General features: G+C 38.5%; 1 protein-coding gene across 4 annotated transcripts in view; it reads left to right on the forward strand.

Annotated features, from left to right (window-relative positions):
• The window catches only part of LOC130437302 (neuronal PAS domain-containing protein 3), a 225,022-nt gene that overhangs the window by 182,927 nt on the left and 14,458 nt on the right, over nucleotides 1-27,637 (forward strand). For all 4 annotated transcript variants that reach the window (XM_056768605.1, XM_056768608.1, XM_056768606.1 and 1 more), the window contains 3 exons: nucleotides 1,009-1,186; nucleotides 23,460-23,578; nucleotides 26,473-26,666. In XM_056768605.1, the coding sequence (XP_056624583.1) occupies nucleotides 1,009-1,186; nucleotides 23,460-23,578; nucleotides 26,473-26,666 (491 nt within the window). The remainder of the gene's footprint in view (nucleotides 1-1,008; nucleotides 1,187-23,459; nucleotides 23,579-26,472; nucleotides 26,667-27,637) is intronic.

The following is a 27,637-nucleotide window of genomic DNA, read 5'->3' on the forward strand; positions in this document are numbered from 1 at the left end:
TTCTTTGGTCTAGTGGATATAGGCGGAATGTCAGTCTTTCAGAGAAAGATCCAGAAAGTCTTACTTGGATTGTGCCTGCAGCTTTTTGATGCCCAGGGACAAAAAAAGTAGGAAAAAAACAGATGTGCTGCTGGGTTTCTAGTGTGGGGAAGAGAGACAGAAAAATAGAAACAGACAGACAGCTGGTGGTCTCGTCATACTGTTGTTTTGGTTTATCTTTTCTTGGATTTTCTTTGATTTGGACTGTGTGTCTTACAGAAAAAAATACAGTGGAAATGCTGTACTGTATATAAACACCTGTAATACAATTCATTCCTCTTGAACACATACAGAGCAAATTTTTCAACCATATCTCGTTGATTTTAAAAGTTGACACGTTGGAGATATCAAATATAAAAATTCCATACTTGACTTTTCAGTCAATAGTAGTTTTCACCCGCTTTACATTGTTCCTAAAATAATGCAAAACCTGTTTCCGTAATTCCCTTTCTTTGTTGTTTCTGCTCAGAATAATAATTTCTAAAGGACTAAATTGCTTTGAGCGACATTAAAGGGATTATTCTCATGTAATCCACTGGTCCCTGTAGACGTGGACCTGATCACAGAACAGCGTTACAGAAAGATAATAATGGGATATTTAAGAAGCACACGGCTGCTCTTAACTCAGCGATGTTTTAACTAATGTTGTTGTTTTTTCCTCGTCAGTTTGTAACAGTAAATACGTGATTAAAGGTTAGACAAGCGCATGCTTTATTTCATTATTTGGACGAGCACCTAAAAAGCATAAAGTTGTGCTCAGCGAGGTATATAGAAAGACAGAGGAAATTAAATATAAGAGTACAGTTGAAAATAATCACATTAAACTCACAAAGAAAGAACGCTGGGTAATACTGATAGGAGTGCCTTTACTGAATTATATTTATAAACGTATTTACGGTATTACTTTTCTTTAAATGAATCTATAATGTCATTAATGTGTCCGCTTGTGTCTTGTTTGCTGTGTTTCAGGTAGAGCTGACGGGCAGCAGCGTGTTCGATTACGTTCATCCGGGCGATCACGTGGAGATGGCCGAGCAGCTGGGAATGAAGTTACCGCCGGGAAGAGGACTGTTGTCTCAGAGCGCGGGGGCCGAGGACGGGGCTAGCTCCGCCTCCTCATCTTCTCATTCTGAAACACCTGAGCCAGGTCAGATCATGTCTCTGTCTTAGAATCATAGAAATATCAATGCATTAGAGAAAGTTGTTCACCTAAAAGTGTGTAAAGAAAGCTTGTCAGTAAACTTTGTCAGATGTTTTGTTTGAAAATGACGCTTTTTTACGACCCCGTCTGTTGTAAAATCCTACCAATATATACTGTGAAATGGAAATTATAATCATTTTGTGCTTTGTTTTTTTTACGATTGGAGACTCCACACATAGTTTTCGTTCTTCAATCTTGAGACGACAGATTTAACCTCTATTGTTTACATTGTGTGCACTTTATTGATTTATTTCAAGTCCGAGCCACGTTGTTTTTTAAGTCTGCAGTTATTTAGTGTCACAATAAAGGGTCTATACCGTCTATATTAAGACTTCAAGTGGACATTTTGCGTTCATGGCTCAATCCTACACGTGTGTGACATGATACGGCAGATAAGCGTCTTCGTGGCCGGCTTGTGCTCTCGGGGGATGTCCCGTGAGGCGGCGGTACTGTAACACAGGCTTACCCCGCTCCCCAATTTAATTAGACGAATTGCGTAGCAGGAATGAAAAGAGGTGACATTCCTCATTGGAATTCCTTTCAGGGCTCTTATAGACTTTGCCTTCCAAATGTTCCCATTTTCATTGTGTTGTACTGATGATAATTTAAGTATTAGGGGAAAATCCATTTATAAATTAAACAAAATGACTTGATATCCATCAGTCCCTGAGTTCATCAAGCTGTTCAAACATGAGGGAGATTGGCTGCTCGGCCTGGGTCTTCCGAGAGCTTCAGTAATTAGATCTGCCAAGGATTTATTCTTCGCTGATTGGAGCTTTAAATTAATTGCAGTTCCACATTTGTGGTTTTGTCCTTTTCGTGTGTTTTTTTTAACCGACAGAAATAAGTGTGTACGTGGGAACGGTGTGTAAGAGGACTTTTTCAGAGGCAGTGAGAAAACTTAGAATCGTATACATTTTTTATTTTTTTTAACTGGCAATAATGCGTGTGTGTACGTGTGTGCACATGCGTGTTTGTGTGCATGCATGTGTGTGCGAGGACATTTTTAGTGTCAGTGTGAGGGGGGTTTAACGGTTGATGGGTGAGGGCGGGTGGTCTTCTTACACTGAGGTTTATTTGTGTACTGTAAACACAGACGCATTGTAGATGATGCTTGACAATCCGGCAAAGATTGGTTGAACTTATAGTGTAAACCGCTTCATAGATTTTTTTAGAAATAAAACAACTTTTATGCAAAAGTGCTCTCTTGCCATAAAAATAGTACAAACCCAAAATAATGTGACCTGTATGATGTCATCTTCAGTTAAAAAAAATGACTGTGTGAACAGATGTGGCAGCATGCAGGTCACCTGCGCCAATTGAACAAGTTGCATTGAGATGAATGGAAATGCTTACAGATTTCTCACTTTCTCTCCAAATTGCAGTCGAGCTAAGTTGTATTTAAGGTGGAGTCAAGCATTTCTTTCACCTCCTCTTTCTTTCAGTTTTCGCCTTTATGTCCATTTTCCCCCCTGCTTGACCTGCAAAGTAAATGGTTTTATCATCATGTCTTTTAAATATCTGCCAGTGTGGAGAGCAGCGTTCCCCGTCACTGTTTCTTTCTCAAGGGCACGACACGCTGGGAATAACGCAGTGAACACAGCTGCATTTTTCCTGAAGATCGTAATCCTGCCGTTTGTCAACACGAGGCTTTTGATGAGCGTGACGGCAGCCCCCATGTGTGCATTCATAAAAGAAAAGCGTTCAAGCCTTATTTGCAATAAGATGCATTCGGGAACACAAGCGTGCACCTGTGACATCTGTCCGGTCGGGTTTGGCACACAGACGTCATACGAGCGCAAACACCCCAGACTGGTTTTAACATTTTTTACCGTAGTCTAGAAAATTTCCTACGAGAAAACGTAATGCTGCATGTCATTTTGGAGTATGTGAAGGAAAAGACGTCATCCATAACATATGCCTCTCTATCGCCATCTCTGTTTGAAAAACATACATTCACAATTTTCTTTACATGTGTTGAATAAAAAAATCCCTAGAAAACGTACAAAAGTTCTCAGTTTTATAAATGATTATTATTAGATTACAGTTATGAATCAGGGGCAGCAGATTCTGATTTACTTGATCAATAACTGGCATACGATTATTTTTTAGCAAAAAGGAAAATTTTTAGATAGTAATGTTGCTTTAAGTTTGTTTATTTACTGCCCAACACTGACTACAGTTAATTGTTGTTGCATACAATAATGCTATAAAAAAGCTATTAAAACAGATTTTTCTCCGGTTATGAGTGTTTATCAGGCACAACGTTATAAGTTAAATATAGAATTAATGGTACGCATATGTACGGTTTTAAATTAGACTTCTTTATTCTTAAAAATATATTTAATATTATTTAATATTTTTAGTTTTTTTAATATTTACATAAAATATATTTGTAGTTTTATATACATGAAATATTAATGTATAACAATAAAAATATATGATACATTTTTTTATTATACTTGTCATGTGATGAGGCCCAAAGGTCTCAGGTTTATACATCAAGAATGTGTATATCTTCATATCCTTAAAAAACACACAATTTAAAATAAAAAGGCAGAATTAGCCTTTAGGTCTGTGAGTATTCTATGTAGAGCGTATCGTCCCAGCACAGGGCAGCGGTTGCGTCTCAGGGCACCCGGAGCGGCGGTCGCCCGTGGGCAGGGTGATGGGACTCTCCTGCAGGATCAGACCTTTGATTTGTGTGGATTCTCCTCTAGCCTTTAACAGGTGTCTGCTGCTGCCGGTGACATTTGAAATGCAAATAGAGCTCTTTTCCACAAGGCCTCTGGATCTAACCCCCGTCATACCCGAGTAATACCCCCAACCCAGTTCACGCACACACACACACACACACAGACAGACATGTGCACATGCACAATATCTACTTTACACAAACACATATATACAGTGCATACACAAATGCTGTCACATAAAGGTCATGTTCTCTTTTGAAAAAAGCATTTTGCAGTATCCAGGACCTTGTGTAGTTGTGTAGTTCATATGTTTGACTGTTATTATTTAATACAGAAATGAAATGTATATACAACAAAGGGCGTAGCTCAATGGTTTTCCAGTTTTGGAAACCCACCGCATTCCAATTGTGTAGGTCTCTCTTATCCGACACACTCAGTCGAGTTCAGCCGGAGATTTGAATCAGATGTGTTAAATAAAGAACACATATAAAATGTGCTGTGGGACCCCAGGAGCAGAGCCGAGGACCGCCGGCTCAGACGATTATTCACACCCTTCGGTGATTGTGCCCAGAAATGTGTTTGAGTCTCATTCAGCCGTAGGGCGTTTAGGACACCAGAGGCGTCTAGCCGAGGTCGTTGACCTTAGCCGGTGTTGGCTGTCCGGGCCATTTGGGACTGCGGCAGTCTGCATTACCCAGAATTCCCTGTGGTAAAGCCTGCTCTCTACCTTCCATACTAGATGATTGCCACATATAGAGACGTGTCCTTGAGAAGTGGAGTTCGGGTCAGGCCACCAGTTAGCATCCGGTCGGAATACAAATAATGGGATTAGTGCACATGCACAGCTGACATTAGACTAACACACCTGTCAGACGAGGGTGCTTTTATCAGCAAACACGCTGTTTGAGATTGAGATACTCGTGTAGTTTTGGGTGAATGTTTTGTTTAAATGTACACAAAAATGTATTTGAACACAACTTAAAAATGTGTTCATGTCATTGCATTTTAGAACAAGCCTGTTGCATGTGCATGATTTGAAGTCTAAATGCTTTTTTGATATATAAAAAAATAGCATGCTCATTTCATCTATGTGGTCTAAAAAACGTGTTTTACTCAAGTATTTTGGTAGTATTTTTTCAAATATTATGGTACATGAATATAGTTATCACACAGTGACATGTTATATATTAAAGTTCCCTTATATTACTCACTAGTTCCACAGTACTTTGGCACAGAGTCTTTCAACATATTTAAACCTGTACAAACACAATATGGGCTGAATGTCAACACCGGCTATGATTTTAGCTCACAAAACATCTGAGAAAATGTGATTGAGAGAGATCACATGACCAGCTGTTGGAGGACTTTTAATTGAAATCTGAAGTTTGTGAGGTCTGCGGCTCAAACGTATTGATTTCATTCAGCCTGACCCAACCGGTGGGGTCACGTTTGAAACCATCTGACATTTCATCAATTCATCTCACATTTAGACCCGGAAAACTTTATCGTATGGGTGGAAATAGTGTGTGTGTGTGCTATACAACTATATAGGGAATGTAATACAGTCCATCTCCTGTATCATGTAATATTCGTAGGAAGTTTACCAAACCATCAGTCTGTCGTTAAAATCAGCATGAAGTCATAATTGAGTCTTTTTTCATTTAAATGCCGTGCGCTGGGATGTTTCAAGTTGTCCTCAAGGCTCTAGTAAGATAAGATGTCTTTGTTGTTTTTTTGCATTGTAGAATTTTGCAAGAAAAAAAAATCTTGTTAGCATAGTTGTGAAAAGTTGGGTTTAAAAGGAGATTCCTGAAAAAAAACATTTCGACTAATCAAGCTTTATTCTTGAAGTTCTTTTCTGAGACACAAGCGCACAAGAAGAGGAGAAGTTTGGAGGGGTGAGGAGAGAGATGCAGGTGATCTAGGGAATAGGAACGGATGGAACAATGTCCTTCACATGTTCTTGTGCATTAATGACCAGAGGCAGGTGTCTCTCAGATCATCCCAGGAGAGAGAGAGAGAGAGAGAGAGAGACAGAGCATTAAAGAGTCTAACATTCTCTCCTAAAACTTCTTCATGTTTGTTTAGTTTGTATTCCTTATATCTGCAAAAATGTGTGCTCTGTGCCCAAATCTACACAGTTCAATCCTTTTTGTTAGCATTCAGTTGACATGTCGTTCTAAACTTTGCATTCGAAAATGCTGGGTTATTCAAACTTCTGGTTGGGTCAAATATGGAAGTTTACTAGGTAGATTTACAGTTGGGTTTGTCTTTATTCTACCCAACCATAGGTTAAAATGTCCCAGCATTTTTTGCATATCATTCGTCTTTTTGGGCAAGAGGTTTGAGCACTGCAACATTTCAGTATAAACATTATTATTGAGACAGTTAGATGTGAGCGTTTAGACCCAAAACATGCTTTACACAGGGATGACTACATACTGTACCTATGAACCTTTCGTGCAGCGCACACACATTATTGCTGCCTATTAAAAACATTATAAACCAGTCGATTTAGTTTTAAAAGCCGTCTACAGCAACAGAACTCACAGCTAACTTTGAAACTTTCTCTCCTCTTCATGTTTGTTGAATTTGTTAAAAAAACTAAAATATGTTCATATTGCATTTTATAACAAACAAACATGAATGCTTTTTACATTCACGTTTTGAAAGTGTGTAGATACTTTTGTATCAAATCAATCAATCATTTAATATTGATCTCTTTTATCTTAAAGGGATAGTTCACCTCAAAATCATGTCATCGTCCCTTGTAAAAACTTCTTTGTTCTGTTGAACACAAGAGATATTTTGAAGAATGTGGGGAGACAAACCATTTTTTCATACTAGTCAAAAGTGCCCAAGAACTGTATGATTATGAACATTCTTCCAGATATCTTTCTTTGTTTTTGGGAGAGCGACATCATTTTTACAAGTTTGGAGCAACTTGAGGGTGCGTACGAATTGCTATGAAAATGTGTAGCATGTGAGTTACCAAACAATATGGTTGTCATCATTCACTCACCCTCAGATTGTTCCAAACCTCCAAAAATGTGTGTTCTGCTGAAATCAATGGTAGATAATTGGAAGAATGTCAGTAACCAAACAGATCTCATTCCCCATTTCCTACCATAGTAGGGGAAATATACTATGGGAGTCAATGGGGGATGAGATCTGTTTACTGACATTCTTCCAATTATCTACCTTTGATTTCAGCAGACCGAATACATTTATGCAGGTTTGGAACAATCTGAGGGTGAGTGAATGATGACAGACTTTTCATTTTTGCATGAACTGTCCCTTTAAGAGCAGAGTTACTGTTTAACTCAAGTTGCTCCTGACTAATGTGTTTAGGGCTGACAAATGTTCAGAGAGCTGCAGGAGCTCAGAGATTTGGATCGAACGCTGACACGTTTAATGTTAGTCAGCCAGAACACCCCGCCTGGCTTCCATCCAAACAGCGTTGGATTCAGAACCAGATGTTTGCCAGTGCACACACGGCTCGCTGTACCACTCACAGAGAAAGGAACTCTATATTTCAGTGTTTCTGCTATACTGTAGATGCATTTGCAGCGCGGCCCCGGGTTGATTCCACGTCAAATTTGTTTTTTGCCCGTGTTTATTCTGCCGCACGCCTGGCTTTGATTAAGAATGCAAATCCCACGCTTTTGTCCATCTGCATTTCTGTGGGTAAAGGAACGCGTTTAATTAAAATAAACATCAGTGTCTGCTGTGATGTTATGGCGTGTTATCATAGACACAATCAGCTCAAATCACAGGCCGTGTTGCGTCTGGTGGTCTCAGATGTAAACAATAACAGGGTTTCGGCGGTGCAGGTGGCTGCCGTGAGTAAAACGTGCAGATTTGTTTCCCAGTAGCGTCTATTACGTGAGACATGACTGAGGCGCAGATTCTGAGATTTGAGTCTTTTTTATGCGTTGCAGCGGTGTGAAAGTGTGTTGAGATCAGTCCGGTTTGTTTTTGACTGTTGTTTTTTATATTTGACAGAATCAAACAAAGCGATTAGATACAACTAACTGTATGCACATGTGATTTTTTATGATGTCATTTGCAAACAGTTCTTATGTTTATTGGTCAACTATTCTAAACAAGTAGTAAACAAATAGACTAATATATACCTACTGTAGTGTTTTTAAGTCTAATGTGTTCATTAAAGTGACAGTTCACCCCGAAATAAAAGTGATTATAATCTTTTCACCCTCACGTATTTTAAAACCTGTATATGACTCCGTATGTATGTAACACAATAGAAGATATTTTGAGAAATGTCTCAGTGGTTTTGTGTCCGCACACCAGAAGTAGATGGTGGCGTACACATTCTTCAAAGTATCTTCTTTTGTGTTCTACAGATTTGGAATGAACCGAGAGTGAATACATGATCAAAGAATTTTCATTTTTAGGTGTACTGTCCCTTTAACTCAATGATATATTTGGGTCAACCGGTCATTTTGTAAACACAGTTTACCCCACAAGCAGGTTTTTGTAATTCGCTTGTTTACAGCTCTTTACCTTTTATAAGTAAAAGCCGTAATGCTTGTTAATGTTGTGTGCGCAAGGGAAAAAGTCATAAGTTACTCAGTAATTATGAAAGTGCCTATCGCTTCATCAGATAGATTCACTGTCAGAAGCTCCGAGCCAGGCGTCGTGATGAACTAGCCACCATAAATAAGAGACCGGGCTGCTCGCTAAGACAAATGTTTTTAATCATCTGATGCGTTCATTTATCGCAGGCCCTAAGTTTAGCCTTAAATTAAGGCCCTTGCTAGAACATAACTTGATTTAGAAGTGCCCATCAATCTCGGTCGGCTTGGAAAAGGCTCGTAGGAAGCACGTTGATCTTTATTCGTCCTTTACGGGGAACAATTGTTTTGCGTTGGGTTTTACCTGAAAACTCACTTAATATGCAAGTAAACGTGTTTGCTTTGTAACAACAAAGAGAGGAACTGTGTTACCTTTTATCTTTGTTATTACGCTATTTGCCGTTTAATCTTTGCTTTTGTGGTTTAGATTAGTTTGCATGATCACTGAAAGATGCATCACGCCGTATTAATTGTTTGTAAACAAAATAATTCCCAACAGTGTTAGTCCAAATTGCCTTTCATGCTTATTTTATTGTAATGAGAGTTGGAAAACAAGTCACCAATAGGTTTTATAGAAAAAATAGAAATGTTTTTTGGTGTGCGTTGAAAGAGGCATCATTGCTTACCTCGGCGTATGCGTGAGTTCTGGTTTTCCGCTGTTCACATTGACAGCGTCGAGAACAGAAACTCGCATTCTGACGTCTCTCATCTCCGCTGTTATTAAAGGGCATTATTGGGCTTTTCAAATGTCTATAGCACTTCAGCCGTCGTGAGCCCCTCGGTATCAAACCGTACAGAAACACGCTAAACAATCCTGCGAGAGGAACAAAGAAACTAACGACAGCTTAGCCGGCCTAAAAGATTGAGAATTCTGTCACGGGGAAAGCGCGAGATCACTGGAGGAGGAAGACTGCCGAGCTTTGAAAGACAAAGGCTGGATCAGGCGGTCTCCAGACTATTAGAAGCCAGTTTTATGTAAGCTTATTTGGCTGATAAGGTTGTCAAAAAGGGCTTTTTATCAGGCGTGAGGAGTCGGCGCGAGCATTACGCCTCCGTTCCCAGGCAGCGGTTACGCGGCGAGCCGCGTGGTGGGAAAGTCTTTCCGTAAAGCTGCTTGGCGCTTTCACACAGGAAAAGACCGATGTGAGACGGCTGAACCCGGACATGCACATCTGTTTTAGTGTTTCACGGATTTGAACGTTTTTTTGTGTTTGTTTGTCGAGCTTGTTTGTCTGGATTGTATCTGTATTTATGGGCGCTTTTGTTTGGGATCGGTCAGATTTGTTTCTCAGGCTGACATGAGTTCTCAGTTATTGAAGTAGCACATAATTTGTCAAACCACTGATCACATTTTTATTTGATCTTTACATAGTGAAAAAGATGTCAGAAACGGAGAGAGAGAGAATTCTCACAGCCAACATGTATACCAACCACCGCACCGCATCTCCAACACTTTGTTTACTTCATGCATGAGTATTTCTAGATATTGTATTTATATTTTCAGCCGTGATCCAGACACAAGCCTTTCACGTAGGGGTTTCTCTTAAAACGTTAGTTTTTTTGCAATTCACTTGACCTCAGAATCCATGTCTCCATGAATGAACAAAATAACACTGTTATTCTAAGCTTTTCCCACAAAAAAATACATTTCTTCTTTTGACAAATTTCCTATATTCGCACGTTTGTTTAACTCGGGCCTTACGACGCCGAGCAGATAAGGACCGAGTGCCTAACAGGTCTTTGCCCAATAAACGGGGGAAATTATCGGCCCTGCGCCTCCTCGTGACACAATTTGTCAGACTTGCTGATAGAAAACAAATTCTATTCATAAAGGGGCACTCCCTTCGGCCCTGGTGTGATCCGCTCGCTATTCAATTATAGTTTTGCGCGATAGTGAGTCCGCAGAGAGAATCCCATCCGACAAGAAATATGACAGGACAGTAACACAGTGTTTATGCAATTAAACTTTAGCTGACAATACCTGGCGAGTGATGAATGTCGGGGCGGACATGTATGTGCGGGAACGCTGCCCCGTAAGGACTGCACATTTTTCATGATTTTACAGCCCATTCTGATCTGTTAGAGATGACGGAGGAAAAGAGAGGGAGGCAGGTGTGAGGAATCTTGAAGAGGAGGAGATGATCCAGCGTTTAGTTTAATTTGAGGAAAGATTGTCTCTAGTGTATCTAGGGTAAAACTTTGGGGATAGTCTCATATTAAATGCCCTCTCATTTGTACGTTGCTTTAGAAAGAAAAGCGTCTGCTAAATAACAGATTTTTTGAAGTATTAATAGCCACTTTTTTGCATTCGTTTAATTTGTTTTTCAAAAAAAATCTTATTTAAAAAATTGTTATTCTTTGATTTCTGAATCAAAATATTAGTTCACCGGACAATAAATATAACCAGGTTCTGCAAACAAACAACATCTTGTGGTGCCATCTTACCTTCTCTGGAAGACCCATCTCTTTTCTACTCTTTCAAAAAAATAAAACGTAGATTTGAACACTGTGTTTGGTATATGTGACCAGTTTTATTGCACTTATGCTTTTTGTTGTGCTTATATTTTTCCAATTGCTTCAATTGTTTACCTCATTTGTAAGTCGCTAAAATATTTTGTTTATCCTAAATGACTTAGTTGTACTGTGTCTTTTATAAATCTATCAATATTTATATTTTATTCATTTATATTATTGTTTATTAGTAATTTATTTTGACTTGTATGTATTTACTCTAAATAACATGAAGAGACAGAATGAGGAACAAAGAAAGCTCCAAAGTCATGATATGAAACACGAAGTTGCGTATTATTTGACTCCGTTGAGCTCTTCTGGAACCAAGAAAATGAAAATAAACAATTCTGCGTGTGGACTGTAAAGAAGAAAAAATTATATGTGCAAATGAACATACAAATAAAGCTCTGCTGATACACAACTTCATGTGAAGTTGATCGGAAAAAAATGATTTTATTGCATCTGTGCAATCGGTCATCTAGTGTTTGGAAGGTGCTGGTTTGAGTTTTAGTCAAATGGGAATTGTACGCATGCTGTTTTGTCCAAAGATCAGAGCGGAGGTGAGCTGTTCTTTTTAATGAATCATTTGTCCTTCAAACACAGAAGTTTCTCTCCTCCGTTCACTTTCTCCGCAGATAATTAGGCCCCATAGTTCAGTTAATTCCACGGGAGAACTTCAGCCAGCCACCTGCTCCTTTTGGACGGCTAATCTTTGTCTTGTAAGATTTCGTCCCTGTAGAATTGTTCGGTCTTGTGAAGAATGAGGAAACGGCGCTGTTTTCCCCACAGTGTCCCACTGTTGCTTGAATGCGTAATTCGGGAACCCCCTCCCCTCGCTCTCCGGCTCTGTGCACGTTGATAGGAGGTGTTGATTTTAGGTGTATATGGATCTCCAAGTAATCCTATTAATTCAAAGTGAATAACAAAGCAGGCTGCCTCTTTTTCCCATGCCGTTCCATTTATTCAACCTGCTAGGGCTTTTGTTTCTCCATCATAATTATTTCCAAGTCAGATCCGCGCTGATTTCCTGGTGGACTTGTGTACCTCTGACTAACTCGGGTAACAACGGGGCCCGGATAATTCGCACCGTTCCTCTGGGGTGGTGTTCCCTGTTTTTTTCAAGGACATTTTTATTACAAAGCTGATGGAATTTGCATATTAATTCATTTCTTTCAATTTTTAAGATTAAATGTTGTCAACATGTATCAGCGCAAGCTTTTGACAGACCTGATGAAATAGGTCAGTCATGCTTGAACGTTACGGCGTAAAGCAGCCAGCTGCAAACTCTCTCTCTCTTTCTCTCTCTTTCTCTCTGTCTCTCTCTCTCTTCATGCTCAATCACACTTTCTTTTTCTCACATTTTCCTCTCTTTCTCACTTTCCTGCACCTTGATTAAAGGAAAAGTGAGGCAGGGGCGAAATGGCATGCCATCATCTTTCATGAAGGGCTTTTTGCAATATTAGAATGCAATTAGAGGCTTTTTATTTATAAAGTGCGTTTTTATGTTGTTTTTGTGTCTTGTGTAGCTGTGTGACGTTTTGTGTTTAGAGATTTGTTTGCCTAGGCCAGCAAGTAAAGGGTTTTAAATTCATTCACATTTTTTGCACGAGTCTGGACTGAAAATGAGGGGATGTGATGCGTTTTCTCATTCGTCTGAGTTTGTTTATTTCCATCAAACAAACAAAGCTAAATGAGAAAAATGAGAAATGAAGCAAGCATTGATGTAAGAAGATTCATAATAAGAATTATATTTAAATATTGCTATTTTCTCCTTTAGTACAATTTTTTCATTTTTAAAGAAATTAGCTATTGTTCCAAGTCAAACTGATTTCAAAGCTAAAGGTCGAAGAGGTTCCTGGTGCTGATCTTATGTGACGAATCGCTCGGGTTCAGAGTTCATAAGTTGTGTCTGAAATGATCTCAGGTAACAGGTATTATTACTACAACACCTGCTCACCACAAAACGCTTTACTCCAGACGACACTTCCTAAGCTTAACTTAGTCTCTGTCCATGAATTTGTCTGTATCTTTATTTCTTTTTCACATTATTCACATGACTAGTTTATGTTGTGATGTCAAATTGGTGTAGAGCAACACTGACAGAGTCTTGGAAAAGTTTTAGCTGGTGGTCACATACACACATGAGTTTTGGGAGTGACAATATACTTACCTACTTATTTTAGTTGCCATTTAATGTTATTTTCTTTATTCTGTTGAAAACAATGTCAGTACAGTATTGTTTTATTGTTGTATTTTCAGCATTTTGTTTTATAATGAGGTTGTCACACCCATAAATAACCAGAATGCAAACCCTAAAAAGCATATTTAGTTACACTGTGTTCATAAGCATCTATATAGAGAGAGATTATTGCTTTTAGTCTCAAAGTACCACAACAAATTCAAAGACACAAAAGTGAATTTCTTATTTGTTGACTGCACTGCCGGGTGGTTGACCGGACCCCTTTTCTTCCAGAACACATGGGCCGAACCGACCCCAAGACTGATAAAAACCCTCTGCCTTGTCACCGGTTCATTCTCATTACCATATTAATAAAAGATGAGTCCAGCAGACCAGCATCTTCACGCAGAGACCCGAGGGGTGAGGCTGTTGCGGAGGGCAGATGGTTATCTGAGCACCTCTTCTGTCCTGCAATAAAAAGATCCAAACATTTGGATAAACACAGAATAGACAATCACAAAACCATGCATATCTCCGTATCCCATAATGCACCTTGAAAAGGGCCAAGCGTTCTTCTGAAGCGGCAACTTTTCAAACAATAGTTTCTGAAATCCGATTGCTTTTACAGAATAACAGTGATGTCCAGATCTCTTCCTGTAAATGATAACCGTAAACATCTTCTTTTTTTTAACCCATCCTGTTGATGTTTTATGGTGTGTGACAAGCAAAGAGAGAGACGCCTGTTTGTTGTGTGTCAATAATGCTGTCTGCACACACAGCCTCCGGCTGTCATAATAACATCAAACCGTAAAGTCACAATATTCTCTGTGCACGCACTTTTCTCTCCAGCTTTACTGCTTTACAATAACACTTATCCTCCAACATATTCGGCAGCTTGTGATTCAGTGTTGATGTCAGAACATGGCAACCGGAGACTGATGATTTAAAGAGGTCGTATCATGAGAAATTGTATTTTTCCATGATCTTTTCAGATAAAAGCTTGATGTATGGAAACATACCGTAAATTTGAGGAGATGAAACTTTCACCACAAAGTTCGAAATGAGTGTCTAAATTGTTGTCTAAAAAGATCCCAGTCGTAAATGATCATTAGACGGCAGGTTTTAAAAGGAGTCAGGTAGTTAAAAACCAAACCGTAAAACCCAACTTTGTCTTGGTGTTGATAATCTGTGTATTTCTCAAGGAAGAATTGATAAAAGCAAGAGAGTAGAAAGTTCTCATGAAAAAAGAAATGATCATTATTTTAGACTTAACGTAAATATATAATTACTCGCATTATATGAGGACCTCAGGGAGAAATATAAAATGGTCTGTTTAAAAATGTTCTAAAATTCACTAAAATAGTTGTAAAGTTTTCGCTTGCCGTGGCGAATCCATTAACACAGGTAAACAAGACCCCGAATCCATTTCTGATTTGCTCTCGTCGACACGTCGGAAACAAACGCCTACATGTGTACATTCATTGGAGGGGATGAGAGTGCTTCAATTACAGCACTTTGAAATTCATTTACAAGCCCAAATTTGATTATTGCGTGACTTTTTCAGATGAAGGAATCATTAAAACTGTGTTAACAGCAGTTAATTGATATCCCGTGTTTATGGTTTACACTGTGGTGCCGTGTTAAGCAATTGAGTGATAAACGCACAACTTGATCAGGGCTGCAATTAATCCTCAACATGCTTAACACGCCGGGCCTTTACAGAAAAGTTGTTTGGGTATGTTTTGCAATACTACAATTTAAACAAAACTGGCTTCGTATTTTATTTTTTATATCTTGTGGTTCTCTATCACCATCTGTGTTTAAAATATAAAATTGCAAGTTACTTATGTTGACATTGGTTGAAATCAAACTGACATTTTTTGCTAAATCGTACCAGACAGCTCAAATTATAAATCATTTTTATAATTTTAACATTGTGAATCGGTGTGAAATAAGGTGACCGTTTGGAACATTGGTTTTTATATATTATGCTTTTTATTGAAAAGACTGCTTTATTTGTGTATATATATATATATATATATATATATATATATATATGTATATTACCAGTCATCACGTTATTAAGTCATTAAACTGTCATCACGTTATAATTGAACAAATTAATTTTATATCATTGAATCACATGCAGCGGTCTAGTGCTTCACTTTTAAAACAATAACTAGAAAAGCAAAACAAAGAATTACATAAAAACATATAAGCAGAAAGCATTTCTTGAAGCACTTCTCGTCAATAACTGTAAAAGACTAAACATAAACATAAAATCACAAATCATATTTATTTTTATAGAATATAATATCTTGCTTTCTATCTATTTTGTGCCGTATGTATTCAGATGGTGTAGATATTTCAGGTTGTTTTGCTGTAGTGCTTCGGTTCTTTAGCAGAGATATATTGTTGCATTGTGTGAATGGATGTTAGCCACATATTATAGTGAATGTCAAACCCGCGTTGCTATGGAAACAGGAACATTACACACACATCTACGCTACGCTGGCTATAGAGGTATATTCTTGAAGGTCTGCCGAGGATACAACTCCCGCAAGATGTTTACGGACCATGCAGGTCGCTGTTAAAGCGCTTGTTTGTTTGTGTGTGTATTTGCATCTTTTCTCCGAAGTCCCTATGACAGCATTTTTAAACAAATAGCTTTTTGCTCTTTCAAGATAGATCCATTAAATTTTAAAGCTGTTTGTGGGTGAATCTGTTATTGATGTATAGCAGAAGAAACACAACTCTCGGATGACTTCAAACAATCTGCGGGAATCGATAACATTTGAGATTTGAGGCGATGATGTCTCAGTGCCTGCGAACACTACGAGCATAAACAAAGCTTTTGTATCTTCGGGTAAACATGTCCTCTAAATTGTCGTCTCAGACAAAGCCCTGGTTTTATAATTGAACAAGTGAATTTTATAGCATTGAATCACACGCAGCAGTCGCGCGTCTACTTTCAGTACAATAATTATAAAACAAAACAAAAATACAGACGCAGAAAACATTCTCTGAACTACTTCTTTTTGTCAATGACAAAACATATCCATCACTGATGTTCCCAAACAAAAATTCAGATTATAAACAGAAAGTTTATAAATGATTCAGATTTTATCAGCAGTGCGTAATGTTATACTTGATGTATTTGCGTCAGGGAGCTCTCCATATATCCTCCAAAGCATCTAAGCAAGACCTCATATATTTGGGTTCGGCTCTGTCTCCACAGACCGAAGGGACGACGAGGAGTCCAGGTAAAGTGTACCTGTCAGATTGTCTGTCCCCTCCAGACTCTTTTAGAATGTAGGGCGCAGAGGTCATGGAGATGGTCTACAGAGAGCAAAGGTCACCGACCGCCGGTCTTTTAGCTGCTAATGGGTGTTGAGGGACATCTGGCAGGTGGTTTCGTTCCTTCTGCTTAGACGTCGTTCATCGTCTGGAGAGACTCGGGTGCCACTTCTGCCACAATCTGTTTGTTGCTCTTTTAGCTCAGGTTTGTCCGTTCATCTGTATTCTCGAGATATCTCGTGAATTCCCGACGATGTCCTTGTGACCTCGACCATCTTCTCCCAAACTTATTCCATGTCTGTCTGCTGGAATGCAGCAACTGTTCAGTGTTCAGGTTGTCTTTTACTCTGTGACCTTTCGTCTCGTGGTCCAGACGACTGCTCTTCACCTCTGCAGCAGTTTCTTTGTTTCTCTGTGTGACTCTCGAATCAAAAAGCACGCGATTGGAAATCTTTCATAGTTCAGGAGATTTGATGGGAGTTCTCAGTTGTGTTGTTTATTTTAGTATTTATTTCAGTGGAGGTGTTAAATGAATATTGATTGTAAAGGTCAATTAATCTGGATTTGGGTAAATTTGATGAAATATGTTTGAGTTCATATTTAGTTCACCATCTCCAATAATATCGACAAATCTGTTGTTGAGATCTCTTAAACTCAAAGTTGAAATTGTGAAATGTCTGGTTTCTTTTCTCAGGTAACACTTTGAGACGTTAGTTTTCATTAGCTCCCCATTTCATCTCATAGATGTCTAAGAGAAATAATTTAGATGTTAAAGAGGTTTTTATTATAGTATTGCAGTTTATAGTTTGTTTTTATGCTTTTTTCAAATGTTCTAGTTTAATGGGCACGTTTATTTATTTTTTGCATATTTTAGCGTCACTTTCAGTAATTACACCTAATTGATTTATTTACTTCTAAATTAGGAATGACTTTCGAATTTAAGATTGGCAAAAACAATCCCCTTTGTGAAAGTAGTGTAATGACCATAAAATAATGATTTGTCTTAGTTGTGTATATTTTCTTTCATTTAGTTTGTCAGCCACAGATTTGAGTTTGGTTATAAATAAATTGGTTTTATGGTTTGGTGATATGTTGGGTTTATAGTTTGGTTATATAGTTCAGATGCAAAATCCAACATTGCCATCCAACATTCTTGAACGAAGTCTTGAACGAAGACTTGCAGTCAATATATATTGCTTTGCTATCCCAGCATGCATCTGATTCGTCATAAAGTAATCAAAAAACAGACAAGACACTGCAAGAGCAGACAAAGCATTTATAGCAGACATGCTGTATAGACTCACACTATATCTGTAGTTTATTCACAGGCCTAAAAGAGAAGAAATAAGGCGTTATTCAGTGAAGTCTGGCTTGGGTTATTTCAAAGACAAATAGTACAATGTTAAGTTTTACTGCATGCCATTTATCTTGAGGGCCCGAATGCTTCCTTCTGCGTTTCCTCTTCCTGTTTTAGTGAAAATATGGATCAAGCCGCACAACTTCTCACATCTTACAGTTTTCTTTTGTGTTTCTTTGCGCATAATCGTTGTCGCTCTTCATTTATTTACAGTTTGGTCCGGAGTGGTCTGAAGATGTTTTGCCACGCGCTTAATTCGTCTGATCAATGATCAACATATTCTACAGAGATTTGCCGGGTGTACTTTACAGCGAGTGTCATTTGTTTCGCAGTTCAGCTCGGTGACATCTCAAACCCACGCCTGAGCCTTTTACTTGCCAACGAATCCTTTTCATTATTGCTGGATTAAATATTGATCACGGTTTTAAGTGTCTCTAACAGAGGCTTGTGTATAATATATTGCGAGCCCTGCCATAATGGAATGCATTACAGAAACGCAAAATTAGTTACTTCGTAACCAGATCACACTGCACTTTCACATGTGCTTCGGACGCACAATACATAACTTGATGGCCAATGCGGTGACAAAGAGAAACGAGCTGAATTGGGAAGTGACCTATAGAATAGATAACATACTCCTCCTGTACTCTTGTAGACGCCCATAGGGGCGGCGTTGAAAAATCACCTCCTACATCTCAATACAGAGCCAGCCGTGGACCAATTAGCACAAAGCTGTTTGAATTATACATCATTACTAATGTACAGAGCAAAACCCTGATCCGTTAGACCCGTGTTCCTCACAGCGTGCCTGTGAGACCAGCAGCCTACAGGTTTAATCTTGATTTATCCTTACGTTAAACTCCTTATGTCTGAATTGGTACTGATATTTTTCAAATGTAAATTAAGGAGTATTAGCCGGAGTATTCAAGTTTTCCTGAGGCCTATAAGTCATGCTCTGAGTGTGAACGTGTCGGCTGTGTACCGCAAGGACTGCGTGAGACGAGGACCCGGACGGACCTCAGATGTGCCAGGCGGTTATTGATGGTCAACACTCAGGATTGAATGTAATACTTTTAAAATCTCATCATTTATTCTCAGACACGTTCATCCACGAAGGTTTCATCTAGAAAATTAATCCCAAAGCCTTCCAGGTCGTAAATTTACCCCGGTCGCACACAAATAATATTTTACTTTTAAAAAGTCATCTCAGGTGTTGCCGGTTTTATTGGAGGAAGAGATTTTTATAGTGTATGATGTGTTATTTTTCAATGCTACGAAAACAAACTCTTCTGTAAAGCGGACGTCTTGTGTTTTAAAGTGTCTGTGTTGTCTCTTCTGGATTGGAAGTGACATGGAGTTGTGTCAAAAACAAAACTAAAAGTGTGCGTGATGTTTTACTGGAGTCTGGTTTATTGTGGGACTGTAAATCAAATATACGAAATTACACAAAATCTCAGAACACATTCCCTTAATCTCATGGGTTCATGGATGCCCACAATACGGCTACAAAACCAACCATGTTAAAAAAATCACATGGTAATATTATGGTACATGGTGCATTTAGTTTTACGATGTAAAAATGAATTTTAGCACGGCTGTGTTGCAAACACATAACTTTTTCAAATTTGTCTTTTGCGTGCAGATGTTTTACACCGCTTATCAGATTTTTATACCTAAAAAAAAATGAGCATAAGAAAGGACGAAATGCTTTCAATACGATCCATTATGTAGATGTGTTAAAAACATACATGTTCACTTGGAGTTTGTGGTTGTGTTTTTTTTCCGTTGATAAATGATCGATTGTCGTCTGACGTAAATCACCATTTCAAGTGTAAAACCGATAACAGTTTGATCTAACTTTGCACATTTCTACACTTGACTGTACTTTCAGTTCGGTATCTTTTTCTACTTGCCTTAATAGTTTCTTCATCTCCCGCTAAGCGGAGCTGGCTATATTCCCACTCTGTGCGTGGACACAGTCAAGAGGGATGTTCTGGAATTCTGCGCACCGTTCTGGCAGGAACAAAAATGTCTGTCATGCTTCAAATTCCCGTCATCATCAGCAAAGAGAGGTCGCGGAGGCCACGCGGCAAGCGACCTCTCTGTCCGAGCGCACGTGTTGAAGTCTGGCCCGTCTCATTCTTAATGAAAACGGCACGTTCCAACGGCCTCTGATCTTGTGTTTTAGCCAAATAGAACTCAACACTTGACTGACAGCTCTGATCTAAAGCATTTAAGTGCAAGTTTTGATCTCTTTGCCTTTGATTAAAACTAATGAGCTCATTTAATTCAAAATGGGAATCTCTGATAAGAGAAATAAGGTTGATGTGATTGGATTAGAGAGGCAAATTAAACTCTTAGAGCTGAAGTTTGTGCTTATATAGTGTATTAAAAAGCTGTTGGCATATTCTTGTGTGTTAGATGATGAGAAAAATTTCATAGTAATTCATATTTAATCAGGAGAAATGAAATGACTAAATATAACATGGCTCTGCCTTTTCCCCGAAGTGATAAAGAACTAGTTAGATTTTAAATGACATTTAATTCATGTTCTCGGAAAGAAAGAGGGAAGGAGAAGAAGAGGCGAGAAAGAGAGAGAGAGAGAGAGAGAGAGAGGGAGAAGATAGAGAAACATACAGCGGTCGTAACACGCGAGTGTGCATGTGCGTGCGTTTCCTTAACTACTGGCACTTTTATGTCCTTTGGGTTTTTATTAAAACTGAATGATTTCAACTTTTTTCATTGAAATAACTCTTCCAATCCCTTTATCACTGATTTTGCTATTTTTTTTGAAAAGTGAAGTTAAATTTAAAAAATTGTAATTACGTCTTTTTAGAAACCATTTTAATCTTTAGTCTGTATAAATACACATGCATAAATGGAAAGCAGAAATGGCCAATTCTAACAAAACCTGTTGTTGAAGGGATAGCTCGCCCAAAAATCTCAATTCTGTCACCATTTACTCGCCCTCGAGTTGTTCTTAAACTGTATACATTTATTTGTTCTGTTGAACACAGAGAAAGATATTTGGAAGAATGTAAGCGATTTTCAGTTCGTCATTCACTACCATAATAGAAACAACATTGCACATTTTTTGTTCTCTTGAACACAAAATAAGATGTTTTAAAGAATTTAGGAAAGTAATCAGTTCTGGGTGACCTTTGACTACCCTTTTAATATTTCCTACTATGATAGTCAATGATGTCCCGGAACTAAAAATGACTAACATTCTACCAAATATCTTTATCTGTGTTCATCAGAACAAAATGCTCACTTCTTGAAATTCGTTTGCTATGTCTCCAAAAAAAGGATTAAAGGCCGAGATGTTAGCAATCACACATTAGTGTGTCATTAGTTTATTCACACATTGCAAAATAATGTGCTCAGTGCCCACGGTCTGTAGTCGGGCAATTCCGTGAAAATTTCAACCATACCACGAAAAACATTACGTTTTTCCCAGCGGTTTTTACTATGGTAACAGCACAGATTTAAAATATTGGTGTTTGAAATACTCATGTGAGATCTCTCTTCAGATTTCTAAAGCATTTCTCTAATTTTTACTGCATGATTTATATAGTCAGGTATGAGCCATTTTCAGGATTGTCACATCCATAACGCTTCATATTCTTCATAAATGGGCACATGAAAATGAACATAGTCATTATTTGATGTTCTATAAAGAGGAACCCCTTCTCCATTCATTGGGGATTATTGCTTCAGGATTATGCTTTTTATTTCACAGAAGTCCTACAAAGTTTATCGTCTCCCAAAAAACTTTTTTTTGTCACATTTTGAATGTTTATTTCCCTTTTTTTAAATATAATTTTTTTTTCGTAGACTGACATTTTTTATGTTAAGACTATCAAAAAGGTTCAGTAAAATATAAACAGATGGTTCGATATAATAGTAACATTCATTCTCTGAGCATTTTTATGTCACGTTCATAACACTGGAATTGCCGATTCCTTTTTTTAGACATAGCAAACGGATTTCAAGAAGTGAGCTTCTTGCTCTTGGATAGAATTGATTGACAACTTGAAATCGTGTTAAATGTGGTTGGAACTCACGCAAGATCCTCCTTTTGTCTTTTTTATCAGAACAAAGAAATTTATTCAGGTTTGGAACAACTTGAGGGTTAGCAAATGATGACAGAATTTCCATTTTTTAATGAACTATCCCTTTAAATGTAATTGTAAGTATATTGGCATTGTGTTTATATTTCGTTTTTTGCACCTTAAAGTCATTTTTTGAACTGCCCACATTTGACTGTAGTTCGATGAGCCGGATGATCTCTGTTTGCATCTGATTTTCATTCGATACGTCTGTTTGTGGCTCGCTCTTGATTCAAGGGTAAAGTTGACTACAGTACACCTTGTCAGATGCTTGTTTGTAACGTGTTGAATGTCAAGATGAATGTGGCATTCATTTAGCTCTAATCAAACGTGTTATGGCAAATTTGCACTCTTTAAAATTATATATTATAACTGGATTTTTATATTTTCTTGTGAGTGCTTGCTAGTTGTGAAGGCTTTAAAAGGGTCATATGACATGGGTAAAATGAATATTATGGTTTGTTTTAGATGTAATGCGATGTGTATAAACCTCTCTTTGCCCCGCCTCTCTGAAACGTGCAAAGTTTTAACAAAGCGAGGTGTGCTACGATTGGCCAGTTAACCAGTGCGTAGTGATTGGTCAAATAATGCAAGCGTGTGACTGAAATGTAACACTTCTTCCCATATTTGGAACATCAGGTTCCTCTTCAATTGTACTGACAGGTACACCACCTTACTTGTGAATGCATTTTGGCGGTCTTAGTCAAATCAGACCACCAACTGACGTAGAACAGGAGGCGTTTCAAGCAGGTCTGGGTGAGCATTCGCTTTTAGACAGAATGCATCTTTTGTTCCCACACTTTAATTTGTGCAATTTTACGTGTCTTATACATGCATGGGCAACACACCAAAGACACAGAAAAACACGTAATTGCGCCTTATGACCCCTTTAAGATACACTTTTCTTTGTTGGCTAATGCATTAAATGATGGAAGTGAATACAACCTTACTGTAAAGAGCACATGTTCTGAAATCTTTAGATTACTGTTTATTAAACATTAAGGTGTGATGAAATGAAACTATGAGGAAATCTATAATAATGCCGGCAAATAAAAGCTGTAGAGATCTGTTAGCAAAAATTTGTCATATTTTTTTCTTCATTTACTTAATTTGTTCTTCGTTTTCTCGTTTCTTAATTTACTCATTACTGAGGCAAATATGTCCAACTACAGCCCGGTGAGATATATTTCCCACGTAGAGTTTAAAGCAATTACCGTGTTTAGCCGAAGCTTGGTTTGATGCTATTAGTAAATACAATTAAAATATTGTCAGAGTTTCATTAGCATCTTCACTCTTATCAGGTTGTGCTGTTTCATTAACTGTCTACCTACTGAAGATAGAAACTCAATGAGAAGTTATTGCACTACGGCAGTTTGTTATCTTCTCCTCTGCGGGGTCTTCCTGTGAGTTGTGTATTTGTTTGGTGATGTAGACTGATAAAAATGTTGTTTGTGTGTTTGTTCTTGCAGTGGAGTCCAGCAGTCCCAGTCTTCTGTCTCCAGATAACACTCTGGAACGTTCCTTCTTCATCCGAATGAAGTCCACGCTAACCAAGAGAGGCATCCATATTAAGTCTTCTGGATACAAGGTGAGACCCGGTGATAACTGCATTTATAGTTTACACATTTGCTAGTTTTTATGTAAAGCGACAACACGTATGTTTTCTGTGATAACTGATCATTTTCTTTTAAGTTAATTTAGCTGAATATTGCGAAAATTCATATTGCGTTAGACAAAATGATCTATACATATATCTATATTTGCATTGTATGTAATGGATTTAATGTTCATAGTTGTTTTTGATGTACCTGTATGTTTTATTAAAGGGATAGTTCACCCGAAAATAAAAATTCCTTTACTCCCCCTCTTGTCATTTCGAGCTTAATTATCTTTCTGCCGCGGAACACAAAAGAAGATATTATGAAAAATGACGGTAACTGGACCCCATTTACTTGCATTGGTTTTGTGTCTACACAATAGAAGTGAATGAGGTCCAGTGTCGTTCGGTTACCAGCTTTCTTCAAAATATCTTCTTTTGTGTTCTAGGGAAGAAAGAAAATCATAAAAGTTCATTTTTGGATGAACTATCACTTTAAGTTAACCAACATGATATTAAAGTTTCATTTAGTCTGCTTATATTATTGTAGTCTTCCAAATGTGTACTCTTGGACAGCGTTGAGATTCACCTTCATGTAAACACGGCGAATGCCACTGATGTCTCGCCCCAACCTAAAATATCCATTTTGACATTTATTGTAAATCACATTGTTTATTGGAAAGTAGATCATTTGTTGTGGTTTTGTCTTTGAGCAAGAGACTGATACCCAAACCCCCCTCCTCCTTTGGTATCCATCTGGACGTAGATTTGATGCAAATAAGCGTGAAGTCGGGGAGCACACTAACCCATAGCATAAATATTCACACATGCACATTCGCATACATTACCGGCCAGACAAGGACACTTCTTATTGCATTTACTCCAAATTAAGTCAATATTTGTGTTGTTACATAATACACAAGTATGAATTTTGCATGCGGCATCAGGTGCGAGAAACGAAGCGCGCCACGCATCATGGCTGTTTATATCTCCTCTTCACTTTGGAGGTCATATCAAAGTGAATTCTTCTCCAGCTTAGACCCGTCTTTTCTTTTTTTTTTCGCCCGAGCGTCTCGGCTCAGTTAAAGCACTCATGTAAAAGCACTCTATCATTACTCGTGCCGTATCGCATTTCAAAAGCACTCCAGAGAATCCCTCGAAACAGATGAATCTTATTTCTTATATATACCTATTCTATATTCACCGATGCGGTGACGGGCGGGAGGGAGGGGATGCATTGTGTGCTGAACCATGAATTATAAAAATTGATCCTTTTGTTATGTTGGCCCGTATTAAATTGAGATACGCTATGCGGCTGGCTCTCGCCGCGGCCGCCGTGAACCCTCGCCATGTCAGCTTGCATTTAGAAGCCTGAGCATATTTAATGTTTTGCCACTGCGTATGATGTTCTTGCCAAGAGCGTTCCTGCAGCAATTCACCGGCGAGTCTCTCTTTGTGGCAATTACTTCAAAAGTTGTATTTTCAGACTAACTTTTTGATGCCCTTCGCTTTGGGCTTACGAGAGCATCATTTCCATTTGGTGTGTTTTTAATACAGCTCACTGTTTATTTTATTGAATGGGAAAGCTGGGAGTGTGGATGGTGGAGGTGGCATGCGTGATTTGTCTGGCGTGGCACGCGTTTGCCAGTGCACGGGTTTGATATCGGGTCGTAATTGGACATCACCTTCTGACCGTGGCGCGCTGTGATGTCTCATTGAAACTTGGGAACAGCTGCACTGGTCGTCTTTGTGACGGCCGGTTCTCTTGTCTGATGCTGAGATAAGGCTCTCATCTAGCACCAGAAGCTCACAGTTCTCGTTCAGTGTTCATGCTACAAAGATTATTTAATAAAAATGCATATCCGTTTAAATACATATGAGGTCTGTTTCATAAGCAATAAGTCTGCTTACTTTTTAGGTAGCATCCTAATATTGACGCACATCTAATGAAGCATTTTTATTTTAAGCGAAAGCAATGGTTTGAAATAAAAGTATCATCGTATCATAGTATTTAGAGTGTGTGGGCAGCACACTCGGCGTCTGACGAGATCTATATTTCATTTGACAAAGTATACTTTTCCACCAAAGTAAAAGTGTGCATGGCAAACAGGGATTTCCAGCTGCTATCGGATGTGACAGACGTCATTGAAGTTTAGCGTAATCTATAACTGCGCCCTGATTTGAGAAATCCTTTGAAATGTGTGAAAGTTAAAACAAAATCTCTCAACTCCAGACCTGCAGCTCAGAGTCGCTGTGTTTAGTGATGGAGGCAGTCGGTTAGTCCCTGCGTTTGGGGTTGCTTGTCCCTCAGTGCAAGCGCACAAAGCATCAAAGACCCCCGGCGGGCACTCTGTGACTTCAGGGGCCGAGACTGTCTATATGAATGATGCTAATAGCATCTCGCCAATCTCTGAGGTGAACCAATGAAAGGATCGTGTCAGAAGTTTAAAACACTACAAAAACAATCCCCTCCAGGTCTCCCTGGGTGATTAAAATGGATGGCTCTGAAAAAGAACATGGTTGCCGATCTAGTCAATGCGTCCTCTGGGCACAATGGGCTACAAAGACTTTAAAGCATGACGAACTTTAAAGCCGGAAAAAGTAATTAGTTGCCACGCCACAGTTCTTTTTGTGTTTCTTAATATTTTTATAAACATATTCAACTAGTAGAAAACCAAAGAGTCTTGGTTGGGATATCGATCTGTTCTGGGTGCAAGTAGATACTATATCTGATGTCGTTTTCTGTTCTTTCGAATATAAAGTTTTACCATTGACATCTGTCTGCTGTTTTTGCAGTTAACAATGTTTTGTTTTTCTATCACTTTTATTTTCTTAGACATTGGTAAAATAGAAGACATTGAGTCGATTCTATTTCTCTTTTCAAGGTGATTCACATCACGGGCAGCTTGAGGATAAGAATGGCATTAACGCACAGTCGTTCGGTACCCAATCAGATCATGGGCATGGTTGTGGTCGCACACGCGCTCCCTCCGCCCACCATCAACGAGGTTCGGATCGACTGTCAGATGTTTGTTACGCGGGTCAACATGGATCTCAATATCATCTACTGTGAAAACAGGTAATTTACCCTTTACTTGATGTTCGGAATTATTTTAAGTCAACGTTATTGTTTATAGTTGATATATCTGCCCCAAATGAAAAGTAAAGTATTGCAAATGAATCTAAAAAAATCTGTCAATTTCCTAATTGAAATAAATTGAAAATATTGCATTGTTTTAGAAGCATCCATAGGTGAAACATCACCTCGGTTTTGTTTGCGTGGAGTTCATTATGAAACTGTTAGCGAAGAGCTCTCCTCAATCACGATCCCTTTTCTTTAACATCTATCGCTCGTTTGAAAAGCCGCCCAAGGAAAATGGCGGTTTTGTACCTACAAAACATCTGCGGATCCGCCGGTGCCCCATAAAATGAGAACATCTTAATTTGGCCGGGCCTGAAAGGAAATATTATATTAGTTTTATTAGTTTTATTTATATCTCCGGGATTGAAGTCATCCCAACGTCTGCTCAAATTTTTAGCACTCCGGTGCACTTAACATATTTATGAGAGAATGGAATGGAGCCAAGTCTGTAGTGGAGTTATCATCGCAGCCAAAGCCTGCTTTTAAATGGAGGTGGATAGAGATCGGTTGGGCATTTTCTTATAGCTTCTGTTCTCTGATCCGTGTAGAGAAGGACTTAACGGAGGCCGGAGTCAAAAATTGTCTCAGAATGCACCTTAATAGTATTTACCCGGTTGAATGGCATTTTGTACGGTTCGAACCACCTGTTTTTATCAAACGTTCAATAATTCTGCGATAATTGCTTTTTGGATTCAACAAGCAGTTGGTAAAGCTGCAGTAGGTCAGTAAATATTACATCTATGATGAATGCTGGCTGACAGCTTGCCATCGCAGATGGGAACGTTTTTAATGAATAAAGTCTGTTGCGGTTAGCTTACAGAATGCCTGTTTCCGCTAAGAAAGCAGAGCGTTTGTATCAGTAAGATTAGCTGAAGAAACCGGTCAGGTCTTCATTCTGTTTTATCTCA

The sequence above is a fragment of the Triplophysa dalaica genome, chromosome 15 (assembly GCF_015846415.1).
Source record: "Triplophysa dalaica isolate WHDGS20190420 chromosome 15, ASM1584641v1, whole genome shotgun sequence".
Classification (NCBI taxonomy): Eukaryota; Metazoa; Chordata; class Actinopteri; order Cypriniformes; family Nemacheilidae; genus Triplophysa; species Triplophysa dalaica.